Genomic DNA, 15,163 nt, shown 5'->3' on the forward strand with positions numbered 1-15,163 from the left:
ACTGATAAAGTGAGGGCATTGACTGGGAAAAAAATGGGATCCTGTAAATTGGGATGGAAAACCTTGGTAAAGCTGGGAACATTGAGCCCCTCTGATGAGCCTTTGTTGCCCATGTCAACTTAAGGAAAGAAAATGAGGCAAAATTAATATAAGTAGAGAGTTTATATGGGCCAAGATTAAGGACTGCAGCCTAGGAGTAATAGATTCAAGTTGCCCTACATATATACCCAGATTAGCAGCAGTTACAAGTGGGTGTTTAAGAGAAAAAATAAGCTGGGGGCAGTTTCTAAGTTGCTTATCAATAATCTACATAGGTTCATTAAAATAACACAACACAAACTATTTGTTGGCTATGCATTGTTTTTGTATCACAAATTCCAGGAACATGAAGATATTGGGTGAGGGCCACATTGTGCAACTTATGGTAATGTTTTAGGAAATTTATCAGCTAGTCTGGAAACTGCAGGAAAGGAAAGAAAACCAAAATGCCTTTAAACAATTATGCCCGGGCACGGGTGCCGGGACATGAGTGAAGCCTCATGCTCATCTCTCAGGGCCTGATAAATTTTGCAGACCTCACATTTCTAAGACTACTCGGAGCCGCTTGTCTTTCTCACCAGTGGAACAGGTCTCCCTACCACCAGCAGAAGTAGCCACCCCACCCCTGGCAAAAGTGAATTCCCCAACCCCAGAGGAAGTGCCTCCCCATCCCCAGTGGCATCAACCTTTCCACCTCTGTCTGAGGGGATAACCCTGCACTGCCTGAGGAAATGGGAATGGCCTCCCATAAGGCAGCTGTGGAGCAAGACAATGCTGATTCTCCTTAGGACCCACCCCACCACCCCTCTTTGCTTTTAGGCCAAGTTCATCCAACCTGTGGCCTTTAGGCCACATGTGGCCCAAGACAGCTTTGAATGCAGTCCCATACAAATTCGTTAACTTTCTTAAAACTATGAAATTTTTTGGCCAGGTGCGGTGGCTCACGCCTGTAATCCCAGCACTTTGGGAGGCCAAGGCAGGCAGATCACGAGGTCAGGAGATCGAGACCATCCTGGCTAACATGGTAAAAACCCATCTCTACTAAAAACACAAAAAATTAGCCGAGTGTGGTCGCTGGAGCTTATAGTCCCAGCTACTTGGGAGGCTGAGGCAGGAGAATGGCGTGAGCCCAGGGGGAAGAGCTTGCAGTGAGCCGAGATTGCGCCACTGCACTCCAGCCTGGGCGACAGAGCGAGACTCTGTCTCAAAAAAAAAAAAAAAAAAAAAATTTTTTTTGCTATTTTCTTTTTTTAGCCCATCAGCTGTCATTAGTATTACTGTAGTTTATGTGTGGCCCACGACAATTCTTCTTCTGATGTGGCCCAGGGAAGCCAAAAGATTGGACACCTATATTCTAGACCTATAAGTAGACTCCAGTCCCGCAATCCCCTAAGGTGAGTTACAGAGTATGATCTCTGAGGAGGCTGACTACATCCAGGAACAGGTAGGAAACTGGGGAACATGTGTGGGAATGGATATTAGAGGTGTGAAAGGAAAATAAATATTGGGTTGCCAAACTCATTAAGCCGAAGGGAAAAGTTAAGCTGGGAACTGGGTCATGCAAACCTGCCTCCCCTTTTGCTTCCTAACTAAGATGGCTACAAGATGAAAATCTTCACGCCTCCCCCACATTTTATCCATGAGGAAATTCCTAGTGAGCTCCAAGATCTTTACCCTAAGGTGTGTCTGTTAAAATTTCACCGTGATAATGTCAATTGTCTTTACGGTGCAGTCACCCCCCTGCCCTCCAGACACAAATGCATATCTGATCGGTCCCCTGCCCCATGTTGTCTGTTATCTTATGTAAAAATGCAGATTCCAGCATTTTTCCTCTGCCCCATTTGTCTATGTCGTCTTATGTAAAACAATGCAAATTCACTGAGCCAGACAAATAAATGAATATTTTTCCCTACCCCACTCTCACATGAAAATTGTGTACCTCTCAATATCCTGCCCTTTCCTCTTTAAATTTGGAGCCCTCACAATCATCTTTGAAGAAAGGCATAGACCTGTCTCCTGGACATGCATCCTTAACTTTGGCAAATAAACCTCCTAAAATGATTGAGATTTGTCTCATCATTTTTCTCGATTGACAGGGGTATGAGACAATGGTGGAAGGAACATAAAGTTCCCCGTTCATTGATATGGTCCCACAGAGCAGAGATTCTGCATTTAATGTTGTAGTTCAGGGAGTTACAAAAGGCTCTACCAGTTTGGTTTGTTGGCTGCAATATGGATCAAAAGATGTCCCACTGTGAGTGAATTGGAAATGCCAGATATCCCTTGATTTAATGTAGAGGAAGGGATTCAAAGACTAAGAAGATTAGAATGATGGAGTTAACTTATCATTTAGGAATTACTCATTCACACAGGGAAAGCCCAGAATACATACCTTTCGCCAATACTTAATGAAATGAATTTGTGACAAGAGACCTAGCTATTTTATGCTATGTTATGTTATGTTATGTTATGTTATGTTATGTTATGTTATGTTATGTTATGTTATGATATGTTATGATGTAGCAGGATGAGCCACAGACAAAACCTCTCAGACACCGAGTTGTAGAAGGAAGGGCTTTATTCAACTGGGAGCATCGGCAAGCTACTGCCTTAAAATCTGAGCTTCTTCGAGTGCACAATTTCCATCCCTTTTAAGGGCTCACAACACTAAAGATTTCATGTGAAAGGGTCGTGATTGATTGAGCAATCGAGGGGATACATGACAGGGGTTTCATGCACTGGTGGTCAGAGTGAAACAGAACAGAGCAGGGAGTTTCACAATATTCTTTTATGCAATGCCTGAAATCTATGGGTAACATCGGGTTCTAAGTCATGAGTTGATTTTTAACTACTAGGTTTAGGCTGGGCAGGCCCAGGCCTGGTTTTGGGCCTGGTGCCAGGCTGCCTGTCTTTGATTTCACTTCCTTGTTTTTTTTCTTTTTTCTTAAAACAGGTACTGAGTATGAAACAATGTAAAACAATATGAGAGGGTCTTTGTCTTCCCTCAATGAGATGGAGTCTCACTCTGTTGCCCAGGCTGGAGTGCAATGGCACAATCTCGGCTCACTGCAACCTCCACCTCTTGGGTTCAAGCGATTCTGTCACCTCAGCCTCCGGAGTAGCTGGGATTACAGATGCGTGCCAACACGCCCGGCTAATTTTTGTATTTTTTGTAGAAATGGGGTTTCACCCTGTTGGCCAAGCTGGTCTCAAACTCCTGACCTCAAGTGATCCACCCGCCTCGGCCTCCCAAAGTACTGGGATTACAGGTGTGAGCCACCATGCCCAGCCAGAGAACTAGCATTTTTTAAGAGTTCAGTGATGACTCTTCTCTGTAGATCAGCTATTTCAGTGAAAACCATGGCCACTAAATAGGAAAACCTCAATGCAATGTGAGTAATTGAATCCTGGGGTGGCAGAGGCCAAGTGGTGGCACTCAATCACCAAAGGCCAATGGGTGTAGTTACTGTAATAAACAGCAGAGTCAAATCAGCAATCAGAATGGTCTGACTCACACAGACCTAGGGCACTGGCTAGCTAATCCTGGTGTTCCTAGATAGGAAACCTACCAAGTTCTTATTTGATCTGCATAAGCAGAAAAGTTATCGGTCAAGTAAACAAAAGTCTAACTAAAATCATATAAATGGAGAGTCATGGCCCCTCATTCAATTCTTAGACTTGAGCTAGTTTACAAGACCCAGAAGCTGATGAATAAAGGGAAGGCCTTCAGAGAAGAGTACACCATTGAAAATGTATACCATTAATCTCCCTGCCTTCCCAAAAGGGACATATAGTAACTGTGCAATGAAGAAAATACAATAATCACATCTTTCTGGGACTACTGGTCACTGGCTCTGCATTGGCATTGATTTCAGAGGGCCCAAAACATCACTGTGGCCCACCTGTATGAATAGGGAATTATGGAGGTCAAGTGATCAATGATGTTTTAGGTCAGATCTGACTCACAGTGGATCCAGGGAATCCCTGAACTCATCCTGTGCTGATTTTTTGTTTCAGATGCTTAATTGCAATAGGCATACTTAGCAGCTGTCAGAATCCCCACATTGGTTCCCTGACCTGTGGAGTAAGGACTATTATCATGAGAAAGGCCAAATGGAATCCATGAGAGCTGCCCCTTCCTAGGAAAATTGTAAGTCAAAAGCAATACTGTATTCCTGGAGTTAGAGCAGAGATTAGTGCCACTGTCGAGGACTTGAAAGATGCAGGGGTAGTGGTTCCCACCACATCCCCATTCAACTCTTATTTAATCTGTGCAGAAGGCAGCTGGGTCTTGGAGAATTACAGTATATTATCATAAACTTAACCAAGTGGCTGAACCAAATGTGGCTTATTGCTAGAGCAAATTAACACATCCCCTGGTACCTGGTACACAGCCATTGATCTGGCAAATGGCTTTGTCCCCCGTATCTGTCTATAAGGCCATCTAGAAGCAGTTTGCTTTTAGCTGGCAAGGCCAGCAGTACAAATTAAGTGTCCTACCTCAGGGTATATCAGCTTTCTAGCCCTTCATTATAATTTAGTTCACATACCATCTTTTCCTTCCACAAGATATCACAATTATATTGATAACTTTATGCTGATTGGACCTGAATGAGTGAGAAAGAATAACTTAACTGCATCAGGCTTTTCGACATTTGAGTGTCAGAGGGTGGGAAATGAATTTGACTAAAATTCAGCGACCTTCTACCTCAGCGAAATATCTAAGGATTTAGCGGTATGGGACATGTTGTGATATTTCTTCTAAGATGAAGGATAAGTTGTTGCATCTGGCCTCTCCTACAGCAAAGAAAGAGGCCCAGGTGGTGGGCCTTATGGTCCTCTTTGGATTTTGGAGGCAACATATTCTTCATGTGAATATATTACCCTGGCCCATTTACAGAGTGACCTAACACTCTGTTAGCATTCAGAGGGGCCCAAAACAAGAGAAGGTTTTGCAAGAGGCCCAGGTTGCTGTGCAAGCAGCTCCACCACTTGGACCATGCGACCCAGCAGATCTAGTGGTGCTTGAAGTATCAGTGGCAGATAGAGGTGCTGTCTGTAGCCTTTGGAAGGCCCCTATAGATGAATTGCAGCACATGCTGTTAGAATTTTGGAACAAGGCCTGTCGTCATCTGCAGATAACTATTGCCCTTTCGAGAGACAGCTCTTGGCCTGCTACTGGACCTTAGTAAAAACTGAATGCTTGACCATGGGCACCAAGTATCACGTGACTTGAGCTGCCATCATGAACTGCCTGTTATCTGACCTGCCGAGCCATAAAGTTGGGCATGCATGACAGTGCCTCATCATCAAAAGGAAGTAGTATATACAACATCGGGCCTGAGCAGGCCCTGAAAGCACAATTGAATGACACGAAGAAGCGGCCCAAATGCCCCTGGTTATGATTCTAGCTACATTGCCTTTTGTCTTCCATCCTGTACCTATGGTCTCATGAGGAGTTCCCTGTGATCAGTTGATAAAGGAAGAGAAGACCGGAGCCTAGTTTACAGGTCTCTCTGCACCATATACAGTCACCACCTGAGGGTGGGCAGCTGCAGCACTACAGCTCGTCTCTGGGACATCTCAGATGGATAATGGGGAAGGAAAATCCTCCTGGTGGGCAGAAATTCAGGCAGTGCACCTGGTTTTGAATTTTGCTTGGAAGGAGTTGGCCAGATGTGTGATTTTACACAGATTCATGGGCTCCAGCTAGTGTTTTGGCCGGATGGTCAGGGGCTTGGAAGAAACATGATTGAAAAGTGGAAAATAAAGTTGTTTTGGGGGAAGAGATATGTGGAGAGATCTCTCTGAATGGACAAAAGAAGTGAAAATGTCTGTATCCCATGTAAATGCTCATCAAGGGTAACCTCAGTAGTAGAGAATTAAAAAAAAAAATGGATAGGATGACTCATTCTGTGGATACTGTCTGTTTCTTTCCCCATTCACATATGTCATTAACCCATAGCTGATGAACAAAGCAGCCATGATAACAGGAATAGAAGTGATGCATGAGCTGCACTCATGGACTTCCACTTATCAAGGCTCATATGGCTATGGCTACAGCTGAATGCACGGTGGATCCCTTGAGCCTGGGAGTTCCAGACCGGCCTGGGCAACATGGTGAAACCCGGTCTCTTTTTTTTTTTTTTTTTTTGAGACGGAATTTTACTCTTGTTGCCCAGGCTGGAGTGCAATGTTGTGATCTCGGCTCACTGCAACCTCCGCCTCCGTGTTTAAGTGATCCTCCTGCCTCAGCCTACTGAGTGGCTGGGATTGCAGGCGTGAGCCACCATTCCGGGCTTTTTTTTTTTTTTTTTTTTTTTTGGTGGAGACGGGGTTTCTCCATGTTGGTCAGGCTGGTCTTAAACTCCCGACCTCAGGTTATCCGCCCGCCTCGGCCTCCCAGGGTGCTGAGATTGCAGGCATGAGCCACCGCGCCCGGCCCAATTTATTAATCAGAAAGGAATATAGATCAGCCTGGCGTGGTGGCTCACGCTTGTGATCCCAGGACTTTGGACGGCGGAGTGCGCTGGATCGCTTGAGCCTAGGAGTTCCAGACTGGCCTGGGCAACATGGTGAAATTAGGTCTTTTTTTTTTTTTTTTTTTTTTTTGAGATGGAGTTTTGCTCTTGTTGCCCAGGCTGGAGTACAGTGGCGCGTTCTCGGCTTGCCGAGGCCTCCGCCTTCCGGGTTTGGGTGGTTCTCCTGCCTAGCCTCCCGAGTGGCTGGGACTGCAGGCGTGAGCCACCCTGCCTGGCTAATTGTGTGTATGTGTGTGTGTGTGTGTGTTTTGTTTTTTTTTTGGTAGAGACGGGGTTTCTCCATGTTGGTCAGGCTGGTCTCCAGCTCCCGACCTCAGGTGATCTGCCCGCCTCCCAGGGCGCTGGGATTGCAGGCGTGAGCCACCGCACCCGGCCCAATTTATTAACCAGAAAGGAATAGATCGGCCTGGCATCGTGGCTCACGTTTGTAGTCCCAGGACTTTGGACTGCCGAGCGCGGCGGATCACTTGAGCCTAGGAGTTCCAGACCAGCCTGGGCAACATGGTGAAACCCATCTCTCTTTTATTTATTTATTTATTTATTTATTTATTTTTGAGACAGAGTTTCACTCTTGTTGCCCAGGCTGGAGTGCAATGGTGCGATCTCGGCTCACCACAACCTCCACCTCTCAGGTTTAGGTGATTCTCCTGCCTCGGCCTCCTGAGTAGCTGGGATTACAGGTATAAGCCACCATGCGCAACTAATTTTGTATTTTTTTTTTTAGTAGAGACTGGATTTCTCCATGTTGGTCGGGCTGGTCTCGAGCTCGCGACCTCAGGTGATCCGCCCGTCTCGGCCTCCCAAAGTTCTGGGATTGCAGGCGTGAGCCACCTCGCCTGGCCGGAAACCCGGTCTGTTAACGGTAAAACAAAACAAAAACCACAAAGATTAGCCGGGCCTGGTGGGCCGCGCAGGTAGTCCCAGCTACTCTGAAGGCTGATGTGATATAGGAGGATAGCTTGAGCCAGTGGGGGTGGAGGTGGCAGTGAGCTATGATGGTGCTGCTGCACTCCAGACTGGGCAACAGAGCGGGACTCTGTCTCAGGAAAAGGGAAAGGAAAAAACAAACAAACAAACCAAGAGAAAGTAAATAAAATTGCTAAATCAAGGAACAGCTTGACAGTGATTATTGAGAGTAACAGAGGCAAAGGTTAGCAGACACCAGTATTCACTTAGTGGGAACTGCAGGTGTTCCCCCACAGGAGGCTGCTGATTTCCCAAAAGAAATCTATTATTGACTACCAATAAACAAAAACATTGTAGGTTTGTTACAATATACAAATAGCTAAACTTTATATAGCCACGACCATATTCTAGCACTGCTCTAAGCCTTTTCCTGCTCCAAAATAGCTACAGTTGTTACCTCCATTGTAGAGAAAACAGATGCCAGAGGCTGTGTGGAAGGACAGCAGAAACTATGAAATTGACTTATTGTAAATTTCGGACTTAAAGGTTCTTCCTGCTCTGCTCCTTACATTGCCACATTTTAGTTAACATGCTTCTTGTACATTTACATATAACATACCTCTTGTATGTTTATTTTCACTATTGATCATTCCAGTTTCTCCTTATTATGTATGCAAATATTTTTATCATAACAGCCTACAGTGCTGATATGACTTCTCCTTTGGGGTTAAGGAAAGACAGTAAATGTATTATCCCTCATGGTTATTCAACATAGCTGACAAGGCCTTACTCAAAGAATGACAGTTTACCCCACAAGAGATATAGCTCATTTGTCTGTATGATTCCAATCTGCAGTAATGAAGATTTGGAATAGCAGATGGCAACACTTTACAAGATCAGTATGTGACAAAGACCTTGCCCCTCAGAAACTTCATTTCAGCACAGTCATATTTCTTGTAATAGCAAACAGAGCCAGTACAACTTTCACTGAAAGGTAGTTTTGGATAACAAACTAAGAATTTAATAACATTTTATATTTTCATGTATTTAGAAATATCTTATGAAGTTAGACACCGGGGGGTAAAGATGGAAAAGCCACTGAATTATGAGAAAGCTGGACATAAAGACAAAAAAGTGACATGTGACCAGTGCTCCTGCAAAGGCCACCACCCAATGCCATGAGCTCACATGTAAGAGCAAGACTCATTTCATTTCAAGGATCCAAGAAGAGGGAACTGAGGAGTCCACAGGTCTTCAAGGAATCTGGCAGCCTGTGGAGTAGAAGGCCATTCCAGGAAAAGAACAGACAGCAATGAACGCTCCCAATATAACTTTGTAAGGATAGAGGCCATGAAAAGTTAGAGGGGACAAGAACTGTTAGGCAGCTCTGGAAAGTGTCCAGTGAAAAGTTAGGCCAGCCTGAACCATCAAGTGGCAATGTGGCTCATGCTTATCTGCCAGCTAGGTACAGTTTTATTTCATGAAAAAGTCCTAAGAAATACTACTGAGATAAATGTCCGGAGCTAGGCAGTTTCATGTGGCGATCATCACTGCAGGTGTTTCCAGTTCTCCTGGGGTGCCATAGTAAGGGGGCCCCTTGAACACAGGAGTGTGTTCCTGCAGGGTGGACAATGGCCGGGGAGTGAAAGCATAGATTGTCATTGGTAAGCAGCAATTTCAGCTTCAAAGCACTGTGGTGGTGGCCCTGGCACTGATGGCAGCAAAACTGGGGGAGAACCACCTTCCAGCAGCCTCCATCCCAGGCTGGGGTGGAGGCTATTCGGTTGGCGCAAAAGTAATTGCGGTTTTTGTCATTAAAGTAATGGCAAAAACTGCAATAACATTTACAGCTTCTTAATAGAACTTGCTCTGATCTGGCCTCTTGGCATTTTAGGGAAGTAGCTTAGTGTATACATGTGTGGGGTGTGTAGAGGTGGGGTGCGTGTGTGTGTACTGTGACTCTAGAGAGCCATGTCCCTGAAAAGCTATAACTTTGAGAGTCCAGAACCATGGTGGCTGACCTGTCCCTAAGAAAAACTGAAAAATGGGCATTCACTCTGGACCTCAGTCCATTCTATAAAGTCAGCAGACAGGAAAAACATCAGGCTCATGGGTCTCCAGAAAAACTCCAGCAGTTACAGAAGTAGTTGGAGAGAACAGGACTCACTCCCCCACCAGGAAGGGTTGTCAGTTTTCCCTTCCACAAGCAGCAAGAGACAGGGGTAATCCCTCACTTTGAGGAAATACTCCAGAGTTTCTTGTGGTTGTAACTGGTCAGGGACTCCAGGCAGAAAGACCAGCATTTTCAGAATGGCCCGATTTTATTGTTAAAAGAAGTATGACCTTTTTTCCACCCTGTACTAGTGAAGATCACATGTTGTTTACAATGGCAATTCAGGACAGAGGTGATGGAAAGGGGCAAAAAGCCTGACTCTCATGAACGTCCCCATCATGATTTGCAGGGACCCTGGGACATTAGGGGGATCATTCAGTGCTAAAGGAGAGTGCTTATGGATAGAAACTCTCAGTCTCATAGGAGAACAGGGACACAATTTGTTACTGTGGTGTGTAGATGACTGTTTCATGGTAGATTTAGACAACATAGAGAATCTGCTGCTTTTACTCAGAAATTGGCATGGGCCTGGGAAATATATTCATTGATTCAACAAACACTTGTTAAGTGCCTGCTGTGTACCAGGCACTCTTCCAACTGCCACAGTGAATAACACTACACATAATAAATGATACCTGTAGTGAATAATACATGTAGTGAATGATAACAATGAATAATATAGTCAAGCCTGTTTTTTTTTGTTTTTAGATGGAGTCTTGCTCTGTCGCCCAGGCTGGAGTGCAGTGGCACGATTTCGGCTCACTGCAAGCTCCACCTCCCAGGTTCACACCATTCTCCTGCCTCAGCCTCCCAAGTAGCTGGGACTACAGGTGCCCACCACCACGCCCAGCTAATTTTTTGTATTTTTAGTAGGGACGGGGTTTCACCGTGTTAGCCAGGATAGTCTCAATCTCCTGACCTCGTGATCCGCCCACCTCAGCCTCCCAAAGTGCTGGGATTACAGGTGTGAGCCACTGCGCCCGGCCAAGCCTCTTTAATAATATATAAACCTTCTTTTCTTGGGAAGCCTCTGTACTACATAATGAAGTAGAAAGAAGTTGGGAGAATAGTAAGGAGGCATTTGTAAGAGTCCATGTGAGAAATCACAATAATTTGAATTACATAGAATAAGAAGAACTTTGGAAAGATGCTCTGAAAACAAGCAATAAGAAGATATTTCTGTAGAGAGGACCTGTGTGGCTTGAAGTCAATTGTGAGAGACAAGATGTTCACTGTACATAAGACAAACAGAGCGGTAAAGAGAGAGACTGGGCCCCTTCCAGCCTATGACTTAAGAGAGCTTCCATAAAGGTCTGCATGGTCTATGCTCATGACTTAAAACTAAGGGCCAGGAAAAGAGAGGAGAGGTAAAGACTCAAACTGAAGCAAAGGGCTACTTGTTACAGTTTTGTGGTTGCAGTGACTCCAGAGGCAAAGTCCATATATAAGGATACAATGTGTTTGGGGGCATAGCCATTGGACCCTTTAAGTCATATTCTAGGCTACATAGCTTTTATGTCCAAAATGATCTGAGCTCCAGCACAGCTCTCTTATAGGAAACAATGCCAGATGAGGTCACTAGTGAAGGACTTGCTTTACCACAGGGAAATGGTACCATTTCTCTCAGGTCAATTAGGAGCTTTCAAAGAGAAATATCATAGATAGAGCTCCAATGTTTCAGGGCAGACAAAGTACAGTCAGGTGACATCTGCCATGCTGTGATGGAATACTGGCACTGTTGGTAAGATTATAATATTGACATCGAGAGCCAAATGTATTGTGAAATTCAGTTAAAAGTTTTCTGGCTCTCCCAGATATTAGTCATATAATAAGAATCGCAGTCAAAGAACAAGGGGTGGCTTGTTGCATAGTAATTAATTTGGCTGATCTTTTTCTCTGGGTCCTGAGAGGAGCCCTCTAAACCCTTGAAGTTTCCTATGATACGATTATATTTTGTTACTGATGGTGGGCCTGACAATATCTGAGCTTATGCTGTGGAGATGACACAGGATGGGGCCCATCACACCAGAAAGAACAACTGTGTGATTCAAGGGCTGGGCTTCGAAGCATGTGCTATCAGCCCAGCCTTCTGGGAGGAGAGAGAGGCTAGAGGCTGAGCTCAATAATGTGGCCAAAGATTCAATCCGTCATGTGTCCATAATGAAACCCTGATAAAAACTTTGGCCACGGAAGCTCAGGTGTGCTTTCCTGGGTAGTGATACACATTGATGCGCCAGGAGGGTGACTTGTCCTGAGGAAGCAGAAGTCGTGTGTCTCCTCCTAAACCTTACCCTAACGGTTTCTTTCTTTGGCTGGTCCTGATTTACATCCTTTATTATAAAACTGTAATTATATAACTACAGCTTTTTCCTGAGTAATGTGTTATTCTAGCAAAGTTGTGTATCCAATTTGAGTGGGTAGTGGGAATCTCCAGCTTTGTAGCCAGTTGGTCAGAAGTGTGTGTGTCCTGGAAGCCCCCTCCCCTGCTTGTAGCTGATGTCTGAAATGAGGGAGGCCCTTTTGAGGCCCTGTGCCCTTGACCTGTGAGGTTTGACCTAATTCTGTGTAGATAGCATGACAATTGCACTGCACAGGACAGATAACCACCCCAAAATCTAAAAAGAGAGGTACAAACAGACACTGCAACTGATAAAGCCTAGAGATGTGCTTCAGACAGCAGGAGCCTTAGAGCTATTGGTCCAAACAATGAAATGACAATTTTAACAAACTGCTGGAGGAGGAGTTTCTTAGGAGGCTCCCTCCAGTAACCTCGCCATATTTTTATGCTAAGAATCCCCAAAAGATCCCTTCATGCCTTTGCAGAAGAAGGAAAGAGTGACCATTGTGAAATGTAACCAGAGCCTTCTCCAGGGGAAGGACTTTACCAGAGCTCCATTCTGATACTGTATCCAAGCTTGGGGAAAGGAATCCCCCCTCACTTCAGCTCTCTTTAGCCTTCTTTCATCACATAGTGGGAGAAATAATCATCAACGGAGAGAGTGCTTCATGGAGATATACTGGGAGCTCGGCAGCCAGGGAAAGGAGCTAGAAGGTGAACATGCTACTGGAGGAAAGGCAGACACAGCTGGGATAGCCACAGCCATGAGCTACTGGCTTAGGAAATGACCCACACTTCATTAGAAGGTTGGAGAATGCTTACTCTCTTCTATATCCTATCATCACTGTTATAAAGCTTGAGTTTAAAAGCAGTGACTACAGCTGTTTTCAGTGGAATGAACTGAAAGACACAGACTCACTATGAGGAGCAGTGCAGAGACAAGCTGTGAAGCCAGGCGAAGAGCCAAAACAAAGACACTAAAGGAATTTGGAACTTCTGATACTTATGGCTGCAACAAACATTAAACATAGCTTAACTCTTAACCAAATTAACGTACATTCTCACACAAAGGCCTATGTACCTCAGTTGTTATTACCTAATGCAATATCTGTCTTTTAACAAAATTACACAAGACACGTCAAAGGCAGGAAAAAACACAGTCTGAAGAGAAAGCAATCATCAGAATCAAACTCAGATACGACACAGATGTTGGAGTACCAGAGACGGAATGTAAAAATAACTGTGATAAATATGTTAAGGGCTCTCATGAAAAAAGTAGACAATGTGCAAGAACAAATGGATAATATCAGCACTAAGATGGTAGCTTCTAAAAGCCCATGAGCCAAAGAAGAAATCTCAAAAAGTGTTTCAGAATAAATGAAAAGGAAAATATAACTCATCAAAACTTATGGGTTGTAGCTAAAGCAGTGCTTAGAAAATAATTTATAGCACTCAGTTTCTGTATGCATATATTACAAAGTAAGAATTAATAATATAAATAAATTATGCTTGCACCTTAGGAGCTTGAGAAAGAACAGCAATTTAAACCTGAAGAGAACACAGAAAAGAAATCCATGCAAATTAGAATATACATCAATAAAATTTTAAACAGGAAAACAATAGAAAAATTCAACAAAACCAAAAGCTAGGCTTTCACAAACATAAATAAAATTGATAAACCTCTTCCCAGGCATGAGCGTACAAGATGAGAGAAAGAGAGAATACAAATTACCAATATCAGCAATGAAAGAAGAATCATTACTACTGATTATTGATGCCATGCACTTTTAAAAGATTCTAAGATTCTACAAGCAACTTTATCCTTGTAAATTTGATACCTTAAATAAAGTGGACCAATTCCTTAAAAGACACAAACTAATAAATTCATGCAAGGAGAAACAGACTAGCCCCATACATATTTTCTTTTTTTTTTTTTCTGAGATGGAGTCTTGCTCTTTCACCCAGGCCAGAGTGCAGTGGCGCTACCTTGGCTCACTGCAAGCTTCGCCTCCTGGGGTTCACGCCATTCTCCTGCCTCAGTCTCCCAAGTAGCTGGGACTACAGGCGCCTGCCACCGCGCCTGGCTAATTTTTTATATTTTTAGTAGAGACAGGGTTTCACCGTGTTAGCCAGGATTGTCTTGATCTCCTGACCTTGTGATCCACCCACCTCGGCCTCCCAAAGTGCTGGGATTACAGGCGTGAGCCACCGCGCCCGGCCGCCCTATACATATTTTCTAAAAATTAAATTAATAATAAAAACCTTCCAAAAAAGCAAGAGGCTCAAGCTCAGATGATTACACTGGTGAATTATACCAGTGAAAAAATTATTCTCCATATTTTTTTTCCAGAAAAGAGAAGCAGAGGAAAAACCTCCCAACTCATTTTATGATATCATCATTACTCTAATCCCAAAACCAGATAAAGACATTACAACATTGAAAAGAAGCTATAGATCAGTATCTCTTATGAACCTAGACACAAAAGCTTCCACCAAACATTAGCAAGTCAAATCCAGTAATGTAGAAAAAGGATAATACATCACAACAAAATGGAGTCCGTTTCTGAATATAAGGATTCAATATTTTAAAATACATCATTGTACTTTATCATATTAATATTAATAGACTAAGAAAAACAACACAATTGTATCAGTAGAAGCAGAAAAAGCATTAAACAGAATTCAAGACCTGTTCATGATAGAAACTCCACAAAGTAATGTGAACTATGGATTTTGAGTGATAATAATGTGTCAATGTATGTTTATAGTTTATAACAAATGTACCACTCTGGTGTGGGGGGTTGACAGTGGACGGGACTGTGTGTGGGTAGGGTGTATAGGGGGACTTTGTGTGGGTAGGGTGTATATGGGGACTGTGTGTGGGTAGGGTGTATATGGGAACTGCGTGTACTTTCTGCTCAATTTTGCTGTGAACCTAAAACTGCTTTAAAAAAAAATAAAGCCAGCCGGCTGCGATGGCTCATGCCTGTAATCTCAGCACTCTGGGAGGCCGAGGTGGGCAGATCGTGAGGTTGGGAGATCGAGACCATCCTGGTTAACACGGTGAAACCCCATCTCTACTAAAAATACAAAAAATTAGCCAGGCGTGGTGGCACTCACCTGTAGTCCCAGCTACTTGGGAGGCTGAGGCAGGAAAATCATTTGAACCGGGGAGGCAGAGGTTGCAGTGAGCTCAGATCACGCCACTGCACTCCAGCCTGGGTG

At 43.9% G+C, this 15,163-nt stretch overlaps 1 protein-coding gene across 1 annotated transcript in view; it reads left to right on the top strand.

Moving 5' to 3' along the window:
• Positions 1-5,327: 5,327 nt before the first annotated feature.
• The window catches only part of LOC107966661 (U3 small nucleolar ribonucleoprotein protein MPP10), a 54,601-nt gene continuing 44,765 nt past the window's right edge, over positions 5,328-15,163 (top strand). Inside the window, 1 exon segment of the mRNA XM_063794421.1 lies at positions 5,328-5,437. Within this exon segment, the coding sequence (XP_063650491.1) occupies positions 5,328-5,437 (110 nt within the window).

Source organism: Pan troglodytes, chromosome 16 (assembly GCF_028858775.2).
Source record: "Pan troglodytes isolate AG18354 chromosome 16, NHGRI_mPanTro3-v2.0_pri, whole genome shotgun sequence".
Classification (NCBI taxonomy): domain Eukaryota; kingdom Metazoa; phylum Chordata; class Mammalia; order Primates; family Hominidae; genus Pan; species Pan troglodytes.